Source organism: Spinacia oleracea, chromosome 6, assembly GCF_020520425.1.
Source record: "Spinacia oleracea cultivar Varoflay chromosome 6, BTI_SOV_V1, whole genome shotgun sequence".
Taxonomy (NCBI): Eukaryota; Viridiplantae; Streptophyta; class Magnoliopsida; order Caryophyllales; family Amaranthaceae; genus Spinacia; species Spinacia oleracea.
This window is the reverse complement of record NC_079492.1, coordinates 148,724,323-148,736,249: the sequence shown is the minus strand read 5'-3', so window position 1 is coordinate 148,736,249 and position 11,927 is coordinate 148,724,323. Positions and strand designations below refer to the sequence as shown.

The 11,927-nt window shown below is 33.6% G+C and overlaps 1 protein-coding gene across 1 annotated transcript; it reads right to left on the bottom strand.

The window, feature by feature from the left end:
• Window positions 1-750: 750 nt before the first annotated feature.
• Window positions 751-7,526, bottom strand: LOC110792030 (probable ADP-ribosylation factor GTPase-activating protein AGD8). The gene is made up of 7 exons (XM_021996828.2): window positions 7,284-7,526; window positions 6,964-7,082; window positions 5,335-5,755; window positions 4,880-5,146; window positions 3,512-3,637; window positions 1,506-1,604; window positions 751-1,149 (listed from the first exon to the last, which is right to left on the bottom strand). The coding sequence occupies exons 1-7, from the start codon at window positions 7,350-7,352 to the stop codon at window positions 1,042-1,044; spliced, it is 1,209 nt and encodes a 402-aa protein (XP_021852520.1). The 5' UTR covers window positions 7,353-7,526; the 3' UTR covers window positions 751-1,041.
• Between the last annotated feature and the right edge of the window lie 4,401 nt (window positions 7,527-11,927).

Below are 11,927 nucleotides of genomic sequence, written 5' to 3'. Positions count from 1 at the left end.
TTTAACGGAAATTGTGGTCCAATAAAGAGGGAGCAATTTGTTTTGGGGAATATTCTATTTACCCTAATTAAATTTTTGTGGGAAATTACATTTTTCCGGATGAAAAAATATTTACGTATTCCCCAAGCTTCTTTTTTTTAGTCTTTTTCTTTTATAATTATTTTTCTACTTCCAATACGCTGAAAAAGCTCAAGCTGAGTCATACTTTGGCACGTCTTGCAGCACCAAGGGACTTTATTTCATTCGACTAATTTTGTCTGAACTTATATTTTTTAAACTTATTCTAATTTATTTTGTTTGAAATGAACTTATTTATATGTAAAAATATCTTTAAGAAACTTATTTTTATGAACTTATTTATCTTAATTTATTTTGTCTGAAATATATCAAATAAATCGAACTACTTTATATTTTAAAATATCCTCTTTTACTCCCATTCTAAAATTTTCTTTAAATTAGGTGTCCCGTCATATATTTCCCTAAAAAACACAAAAACGTGTCCATCATATATATTCATATTGTTCTAATTAACCTGAAAAGAGACTACTCTGTGTAAATTAAAAACTTAAAACAGTGAACATAACAGTGAAATATAAAATCAAATTCAATTAATAAAATACTAAAATCGTACGAATTAAAATCGTTGCAAACTGCAGGTGAAATTCAGAAAAATGATATATCCAAGCAATTAATACAAGTATCAAAAGAAAATTATGGAGTATCAACTAAAAAGCACAGTTCCACACCACAGGAAGCACCACAACAGAGTTTGAAAATTCTGGTAAGGTTACACAGTAGTAATAACTAACTAAGTTTAAAGACAAAAATGACAATTTGTAAAAAAAAATGGGAAAAAAAAAAATGAACACTCTCAGTCTCTCACTGCACATTATGCTAAGCAAGCACATAGGAAACTAAAAAAGAGTGCTAAAATCTTTACTTATTTGTTTTTCCAAAGAATGGCAAGAAAAACTCATTTTACATGACACTAATAAAATCTCTCGTATTTTTGACAATTCTCAAATTATTACAGATATTGCATTAAAGGAGTCTATCCTGAAAATCAGTCATCAATGACGACGCCAGGGAACCGAGCTTCTTCCCTGTTTCTCCAGCAATATTCTTCAAGGAAGATATATCTTGTTGTGCCTGTCAAACAAGTAAACATTACCATGATGTAATAAATAACATATTCATGCAATGAGATCCCAACTTATATAGTAATAAATAACCTGTCCAAGACAAACTCCTATGATTTGAGAAATTTAGTTCATGCATGATGCAACTAGTATTGGGGTGAAATAAAATAAAAATAAAAATAAGAGGAAATTTTGCAAAATGTGTTTCTCCTGATAGCAAAATCAACATCATATTGGTCATCAACCACATATCTCAAACAGTTTAGCAATAAGAGTATCATCACTATATTTTAAACCCATAAAATAATCAGGAGCTCAAAGATCTATAAATTAAAATAAAAACACACGCAATTGGTATCCAAGTACCTGGAATGATAAGCGATTGATGAGATCACTTGCAGAAATATCAAGAGAGGCATCAGAATCGTTCCCGAATAGATCCGCACTGGATATGGAACTTGATCCCTGTGAAAGAACGTAGTACGTGTTACATCAATGAGGTAGCCACATAGATAATGTAACAGTACAAGATGCCTAATATTACATCTCGCTCTGTGTAAAGAACCAATTCAGCATATATAGTCACGATGCCATATAAAACCAACATACATAAAACATACTCCCTCTGACTGGGAAAGGTTATCACAGTTGCAAAAATAATACAAAGAACTTTTTGCACATCAGCAATTTCAGAGAAGAAGCCAACACTCTGAGTCTCTGATGAGTTACTGGCATAGCACATAATTGATTCTAAACAAATATTGGTCAATCTGACCCAGTACGAAGGGGAGAGAGAGGAAGAGTATATATATAATAAACCCGAACCTTTGAAAATTGGAGCGATTTGGACGGAGAATGGAACTCACTTTACCCCTCCCTTTCTTTCCTCTCCCATTCCCCCTCTTTCCCTCTTCATTTCCTTTCTATCTTACTATCCAAACACCCCGTAAATGAAAAGTATCCCCTACGAGCATATTCCATTCTCTCTCTTCCCATCATAAACACTCTCTGTCAGGCTTACATCCATCATCACAGCCACTCACACACTAAGCTCACATCCATCACCAATCTCACTAGTCACTAGCCTAACTATCCTTTTGTCCTTCATCTCCTTGGTCCCCTACAAACTCACCTCAAACTGTCTTCTCAAATTCACAGCATCTGAAATTCCAGCTCTCAGCCATTGCCTTCACCATCCACTCTAAGCCACGCGTATATGTCGCCTATAAGAAAGGGACGGAAGCGAAAGGGAGGGATATAAGCTCCCTTGTTCGGATAAAAAGGTTGGGGGAAAAAAGGGGAAGGAGAGGGGAATGGAGCTCACCTTCTCCCTCCCTTTCTTTGCCCTCCCCTTCCTCCTCTTTCCCTCTACCTTGCTATACAAACACACCGCTAGTGATTTAAATCAGCCACAACAAGATAAAACCTGACCACTAAATAGCGAAGGTCTACAATTCTACAGCCCCATTCAGCAAAGGACATTGGGGAGAAAAATTAGGCAGCAGGTGAGGCAGTGAAGGTGAAACCGCGCTGGAAAACAAGTTGGGTCAGTGAGCCAGTGACACCCGGAGTTTGGGCCAGCACAGGAGATGACAATTTGGGGGCCATAAGAGGGAAAATCCAAGGTGTGCTCCAATGCAGGGACTAAAGAGGCAGAGCTGAAGGATTTGGGTAGAAGATGAGGTGGGAATGGCATTGGGTGAGACTGGTATTGTAGTGTGGAAGTGCTCATGTAAGAACCTAGATTTAAGCTTTCCCTGGGAAAAGAGGACTGGAGCGGCTGGGAAAAACACGCTGGGCTCAGGGATGGGACAGTGATGGGGACTGGTTGTTCTTGAACAAGGACGAGAGGGGGGGCGGTGGTAGACTGGTAGGGTTATCATTTGATTTTTTTTTTTCTAGGTATAGGTTGCTTAATTAACTTTTTTTGCAGAATAAGGTCACAAAAGTTGTTAAATAATACCAGAAGGCCATTTAGAAAGAAGAAAAGGTTTCCAGCAAGTAGTAAACACAAAAAGACGATAGTTCCTGAAAGCATCGATGTAAAGTTATCTAAAATTGGATAGTAAGCATATGATACTACATACGAATGGCATCATTTTACCCACTCACTGACAAGAAATATGGACTTTCATTCTTAAAAGAAGCTAAAAAAAGCAGGAACTATTATGATGGAATAGACAACAGTCAAACCGGTACTGCATGATTTAAATTGTGCAGTAAATTAAGATGGAATAAAAGGCGGAAACTAAAACCAGGTACACATAACTCAAAATTTAAGAACGAGGAAAGCCACATTATCAAATATCAATTGTTTAAATGACATCCAGCAAGCAATTATCTGACAAAAATAAAATAATATATGTACTCACAGAAAACTTTTGCAAGGAAGCTCGTGCTTCTGTGTCACCAGCTCTACTCTGATCTCCATAATATTGAGCAGAGGATATTGATTTAGCATTTGAGAACTTCTTCCTGGCCTCATCAGTTTCTTCCATCTGTTAATTATACAAAATGAAATACACCAAGTATCAACAGCCTGGTAGCATGTTAAGTGTCCATAGAATCATGTGATATAGAACAGATGACACCAAATGATCTACACATTCTGCAGAGGAACAAGATCCACAATGGCCACAAGTATATCATGTAAAATACCCCACCAGCCATAATAATGAATTAAATGGAATGTCTAACTGAAGTTCCCTGACTTCTTGACTATGTACATATATGGAAAGCAAGTTTCAGGTCCTAACAAAAGCCTACACTGTTATTTGTCTTCGTAATTGTATAAATTTGAACACGAACCCCACCCTAGGTAGGAGCCCCTTAGCTGGCATTGGGATAAGATAATGGTCTAATATGACCATATTGTACAATGCATATTGCCAAGTGGCCCAAGACTATCTTCCATAGCCAAATGGAAATTGCCGTTTTAGTTCATCTTAGAGAATTAAAGGTGTCTTCTCCGGGTTCACATATACATCTCAAACAGTGAGCAATTACTGCTAACTATTCCCCAAAGGCATACACAAATAACATAATTACACTCGTATACATGGTTTCTTCTTTGTTATGGGCAATTTGTGCTAAATGCAGCTTTCCTATGGATTGTGGTATTGTGCAGTCAAAGATTTGGAAATTTTCCTTTATAAGCTCCCTCTATCCAGTAAGAGAAAATGGAAGTAGGGCAAGGAACTTTAGATGTTATGGTGGCTATCAGCATGGTGTTCCACTGAGGTGGCGTACCAATTGCGAGTTGTCATGGAAGGGGTAAGGCGGGCATGGGCCAGATTTGTGAAAGCAGAGACGCAAGTCTGGCATCGTCAGGGGATATGTAAAGTGGAAAGATCAGCTTTCATTTTGCAAGTTCAAATGTTCAAATTTCTCTTGGGGAAGAAAGAAATAAACGTTTCAATGTACCCATGCAAACTATGTTTTATTTGCAACATGTGATCCTTGCAATTCGTTTTCGAGAAAATGGCTGATATTGGTTGAACATTTTCTTTTGCTATCATATTAGGCATTTTTTAGTGAATTTTCCCTAAAAGTTTGAACACAAATGCGTGTATCAATATTGTGCAGTATAAGCATACATTAATAAAATCTTGGAAATGAGAGCCCACTTCCCAACAATAACTGAACCTTTGACATAAACAGTCAGAAACATGAATCCCAGAGTCCACACAAAAAAGAAAGTAAGATTCTCTAATCCCTAGCAAGCTTTAACTATGTCTTACCTGTACTTTTGAAGAATTTGAGCTTCCTTTTCTCTGGAAACCACTGTCCATGCCAAAGTCTGCGAAGAAGCTTGACGATTTGGGTGGTGCAACATGGTTAATCATGTGAGACCCTTCCGAACTTTTACCCACTTCCGTATTATTGCTGTTTTCAACATACTCAAAACGAGAAGGAAAAGACGATCCAATTGGGAGGGGATTATTACTTGGGGCAGCAACAGGAGCAGGGGCCTCCTCAGGCTTTTGCGCATAAAGGTCTTCATTAGGCTGCAGGAAAGTTGTCATTTCTGGGTCAGTAAAGAGCCATAACACCAAATTAAGAATAAATAATAAGCCGCAAAAACATTTTTTTATCTGTGACAAATGTTTCAACTGTTGACTAAACGTTTTGTCCCAGCCTATAACACAGAAATAGACATGTCTGAGCAGAAAGTGAAAAGGACTGAATCATTAACCTTTTTTGTAAGCTTTCTAGCACCAAGTCCTCCACTCTTTCCAACTTTCTTTGCTCCGAATCCAAGAGGTTTCTTGACAGCATAAGTTCTAGGAGAAGATGGAAGGTCTACGGTTTCCTTCTTTTCTGTTACAATTTCCTTTGGAACTTCACTAGTATGAACATCAAAGAATCCATTAGGCGCCTGTGCTGACTGTGAAGCCACTGGTGAAACAGGTAAACCAGGATCTTCAGCAGAACTTTTAGCAACTTCTTTCGCCAGTATCTGCTTATATAAATCAGCAGCTCTTGATGTATATTTAGCTTCAACCTTGCCTCCATCAGTCCATCCATGTTGCTTAAAAAATGTATGAGCACGGTTATTTCCACCAAAGTACATCATCTTCAACTGATCAGGTGACCATGAATCCAAGTTTGTAGACCTTTAAGAAAAAGAAATTGCCCACATTCAACCTGTTAGAATCTTAAAGAGTAACACATGAAGTAACATGAGAACATAGTAAGCTCCAAGATACAAATAACTCCAGTTGAAATTCCAACAAAAACACTCAACAACCAAATTAGCAAGGCACACACTGTTAACTTTCTGATACTTTCTAGCTAAAATACCAAAATAAATAAATAAATTGTTGCAACAACTGCTCTTAGAACCTAGTTTAACTGGAGCGTGCCAGCTCAATCTTGCTACATATCAACACGGGGGCGCACAAATATCTTCAAATTCTTAAAGTTTCATTTGAAACTAGCAATCATTTTGGGACTAAGGCTTTGTTGTTGTTGTTGTTGTTGTTGTTGTTGTTATTGTTGTTGTAGCATGTGAAATCAATAGTTAACTTCTCCTTCAAAATTAATAAATAAAATAGATAATAACAAGGTTCCAATTTTCTTATCCACTGTTTGAATTCATTTAAAATGAAAAACAAAGGCCCAAATAGCATGATCTTGGAACAAAATCATCCACAGTTGCATTACCTCAAAATCAAAGGGCCAATCCATAATAAAAGCACATTGTATTTTAATCTAATAGACCTCCAGATATGTTTACAGCCTTTCTCAAGGAGGGTGAATAACTAAGTAGTTCTGATCTAACAACTATTAGTCCCAATCTAAGTTAACCGGAGAACCATTCCTTTACGAAGGCATACTACTCAAAATCTACCAACCATTTTCCTAGTCCACAGTCTCAACACAATATTAAATCAGCCCAAAAACCAATCAGACGATGACAAGAAAAAAACAAGGGTTAGCAATCAATTTTACACACTGATGGTGGTTCTTATCAGCAATACGGTTGCTCATCACTTCAGGTTACAACATAAATATGACTTGAGTCTAGATATTTGTAATAATTATACCCATTTAGTTGAAAACTTAAGCAAATTAAGCACATTGTCATGTTCAATTTAGAACTCGCGGCCATTATTAATTGCAGAGTCAATACGTACTGTCCAAAATTTCGGCATTCCACCAACTAAACAATTAGTTAACAACGTTCTATAAAGCAGAAAAGTTCAATCCACCACAAAATCAATTGATCTTTCAATTTAACTAAAATCAACGAAAAAATGCTAAATAATTGACAATCAACAAACTGACCGAAATGGCGATCCAAATTAATAAAACAGCATACCTAACGAAACTGATGTGAACACCGAGGCTACGGTGAGCTGCGGAACAATCAATACAAAGAAAGATCCCATACGTCACCGACGCCCAAGTAGGGTTCTTCGCATTGCAATCGAAACACATCTACAGCACATTAACACAACATAAAATCAGTTTCATAAACTCAAGCATTACCAAAATTATCAAATTAAATCTAATTTCCAGCAAATTGAAGCCCGATCTGAACTAGATCCTAACCCTAAGAAGACAATTCAGCAACAAAACTCGGAAATGATTAAGGAAATAGTTCTTTACAAAAAAAATATTATGAAGAAAATAACAAACCTTATTCTCGGATTTGAGTTTGAGCTTTCTGAAAACGGCAGTTTTGTCGGTGAAATTTTCGGACGCCATTTGTGCGGAATCTAAGAAAACAGCGAAACTTCGAATTTGATTTTCCCGAGAAGAGGAGGGAGAGAGGGGGGTGGAGAAATGAAATGATGATGCAGATTCGAACGAGATTTCTGAGAGAGGATTTTCCGATGATGCTTAAAAATGAAAAATGAGGAAATTATTTAATTTTAATTTTAATCGGGGAAAAAGGGAAGTGTGCTTTAGATTTAAGTGTTACTTGTATGAAAGTACGAATTGACCCTTACTGTTTACTCAATTGGGTGTTGTAGTCAGGTACTGTGGCGTGTTGCTGGTGTGGTGTTACTGTCTTTTCAGTTAGTAAGGTTTTAATTATGTGTCAATATGGGTCTACGGAGTATGGGCCTTTTGGGCCCTGGATTGGTGGTTTGCGCAAATTTTTGGCTATACCCGGGTACAGTCAAAGCTGGCTGTACCCCCATCCAAAACGATGTCGTTTTGTGTTGTTTAAAATGAACATTAATATACTGGTACAAAATTGAACATTTAATATTTCGAAAATGAACATTTATTTATTTATTTGGAATGAACATTTACTATTTAGGAAATGAACATTTATTTATTTATTTGGAAATAAACTACAAAAATGAACATTTACTATTTCGGAAATGAACATTTATTTATTTATTTGGAATGAACATTTACTATTTTGGAAATGGACATTTATTTATTTATTTATTGGGAAATAAACAATATAGACGATTGTAAAAAACATAAAAGACCAATGAAGTGAACAATTTCATTATGAACATTAACCATATATTTATTATGAACAAACAAATAAACAAAAAAGGACAAATAATTCAACAAAAAAGAACAAACAATATAAAAAAGAACATAAAATTCCAGAAAAAAGAACAGCCAATACTAAAATTATGAACAATTTTTTGATGAATTTTAAAGTCAACATGAAAGAACAAACAATACAACAAGAAAGAAAAAATACTGGTACAAAAATGAACATTTACTATTTCAGAAATGAACATTTATTTATTTATTTGGAATGAACATTTACTATTTTGGAAATGAACATTTATTTATTTATTTGGAAATAAACTACAAAAATGAACATTTACTATTTCGGAAATGAACATTTACTATTTCGGAAATGAACATTTATTTATTTATTTGGAATGAACATTTACTATTTTGGAAATGAACATTTATTTATTTATTTATTGGGAAATAAACAATATAGACGCTTGTAAAAACATAAAAGACCAATGAAGTGAACAATTTCATTATGAACATTAACCATATATTTATTATGAACAAACAAATAAACAAGAAAGGACAAATAATTCAACAAAAAAGAACAAACAATATAAAAAAGAACATAAAATTCCAGAAAAAAGAACAGCCAATACTAAAATTATGAACAATTTTATGATGAATTTTAAAGTCAACATGAAAGAACAAACAATACAACAAGAAAGAAAAAATACTGGTACAAAAATGAACATTTACTATTTCGGAAATGAACATTTATTTATTTATTTGGAATGAACATTTACTATTTTGGAAATGAACATTTATTTATTTATTTGGAAATAAATTACAAAAATGAACATTTACTATTTCGGAAATGAACATTTACTATTTCGGAATTGAACATTTATTTATTTATTTGGAATGAACATTTACTATTTTGAAAATGAACATTTATTTATTTATTTGGAAATAAACAATATAGGCGCTTGTAAAAACATAATAGACCAATGAAGTGAAAAATTTCATTATGAACATTAACCATATATTTATTGTGAACAAACAAATAAACAAGAAAAAATAAATAATTCAACAAAAAAGAACAAACAATATAAAAAAGAACATAAAATTCCAGAAAAAAGAACAAACAATACAACAATTATGAACAATTTTATGATGAATTTTAAAGCCAACATGAAAGAACAAACAATACAACAATAAGTTTGATGAATGAATTTAAAAAACAACAAGAAAGAACAAACAGTACAACAAGAAAGAACAAACAATACAAGAAGAAAGAGTAAAAGATTAATGAAGAGTTTAATTATGAACATTAACGTACCATATGATTATTATAAACAAACAAATAAACAAGAAAGAACAAACAATATAAAAAAGAACATAAAATTCAAAGAACAAACAATACAAAAAGAAAGAATAAAAGATTAATGAAGAGTTTAATTATGAACATTAACCATATGATTATTATAAACAAACAAATAAACAAGAAAGAACAAACAATATAAAAAAGAACATAAAATTCCAGAAGAAAGAACAAAAAATACGACAATTATGAAAATTTGATGATGAATTTAAAAAACAACATGAAAGAACAAACAGTACAACTAGAAAGAACAAACAGTACAATAAGAATGAACAAACAGTACAATAAAAAAGAACAAACAGTCGACAAGAATGAACAAACAATATGAGCGTGTCGTTTTTGGGGTACAGCCAGAGCTGGCTGTACCCGGGTACAGCAGTTAGCGATTGGGTTGTTTGCTCCTTAACCACGTTTTTGAGTTCAAACTGTGGGTATAGAAACAAAACTTCATCTCAAGAGATGTTGTTTATCGAGATACACATGTAAATTCTCGTGTGTGTCAGAAGATAGATTGTCTTTTACTCCCCGTTCTTGACAGTTCTTCTCGTATTTTATTTGATATTTTTTTCGGCACATAAAACTAGTAACGTGTTAAAAAATGTATATTAAAGATAATAATTCTGAATCTTTTTCTTATTCTTGTTTTTTTCTTCTTTACCCACAAAATTAAAGAATCACAAACCCACAATATTTTTGTTTTGGATCCGATTCTTTCGTACCCAGATTTGAATATAAATCGACGAATACTTCATAGGAGTTTGAAGGACAATCTGCGACATCTATTGCAACTGTGTAAATGAAGATCGGCGGCGTAAAATTACCAATTTCTGGGTTTCGAAATTAAAAGAGAACCGATTTACATTTCCCAACTTAATATTGATAGAGTTGGGTTACAAATTTATGGGTTTAATATTGTACAATCTAATAATCCGATTGGTGTTAATTTACAGACCACCTATACGGTATGGATTTTGAAGTAGACCAGTCACCGGTATTTAGGCTCATTATTTTGGGTCTCTTTAATGCAGTGATTATGCGATTTTGTGAGGTTTTAAGTGGCCACCAAGGATGGATACTAGTTATTTGAATCATTGCATATCTCTGATATGGTGATGTTAAATTGGTGTTTTTGGGCCCGATTTATGCATTACGGAAGACGTAGATGGTGGGCGGCGAAAGGAATCAGATTAGTTGTCAAATCAACTATTTGTATATGAGTTTCTTATGTTTGATTATAGATATATTTTTTGTGATGATTATCAAGTTGTTTCATTTACGAAGTTACACAAATTCATAATTAGTACTTCTTAACAAATAGTTTGAGTTTAATAATTATTAATTAAAATATTATTTTTGAATTTGTATACTTGCATGTATGATTGAATCTGTTTTGTACTCCCTCCATTCCCTTTTGTTCTTCCCCTAAAGAATGTTGGGTGTGGTTTAAGAAAACTGAATTTTGGTTTGTATTGGGATATGAGTAATGATTGGGTGTAAGAATAATGATTGGGTGTAAGGGATTATATATTTAAAATAAAGTAAGGAGAGAGAAAATATTAAAGAAATAAGATAAATAGGAGATATTTTATTATTAATAACAAAAAAACCAGTTTAATTCAAACCAAAAAAATCAAGAAAAATCAAACCAAAACATTCAACAAACAATCAAGAATTCGACCAAATTAACAATCAAGAATTCGAACAAAAAAACCAAGATTAAATTCGAACAAAAAAAACCAAATTAAATTCGAACAAAAAAACCAGATTCGAAATCAACAAATCAACAAACAAAACAAACAATCAAGAAAATTTGACATAAATAAAACCCAAAATTTCGGTACAATGAACCTAGAAGTTCGACATAAATAAACCCAGAAGAAAATTTCGGTACAATGAACCCAGAAGTTCGAGAAAATTACACCCAAAATTCAACCAAGAAAATCGAGATTTATTCAACCCAAAATTAAACCCAGAAATTTGACCAAAACAACCCAGAAATTCGAGAAAATCAACCCAAAATTTCGACCAAATCAACCCGAAAATTCGAATTAATCAACCCAGAAATTCGACGAGCAATTCAACCAAAATTAACCCAGAAATTCGACAACAATCAACCCAAAAATTCGACCAAAATCAACCCAAAATTCCGACCACAATCAGCCCACGAAATTCAACCAAAATCAACCAAAAAAATTCGACCAAAATCTAACAAATTCAACCCAGAAACTCGAACAAATTCAACCAAAAATCGAGCAAACTTCAACCCAGAAATATGAACAAATTCAACCCATAAATACGAACACATTCAACCCAAAATCAACCACAAATTCGACCAAATTTAACCCAAAAATCGACCAAATTCAACCAAAAAACTCAGCCAAAAAATCAACCAAAATTAACCCTAAAATTCGACGAAAATCAACTGAGAAATTCGACCAAATTCAACCAGAAAAATCGACAAAAAA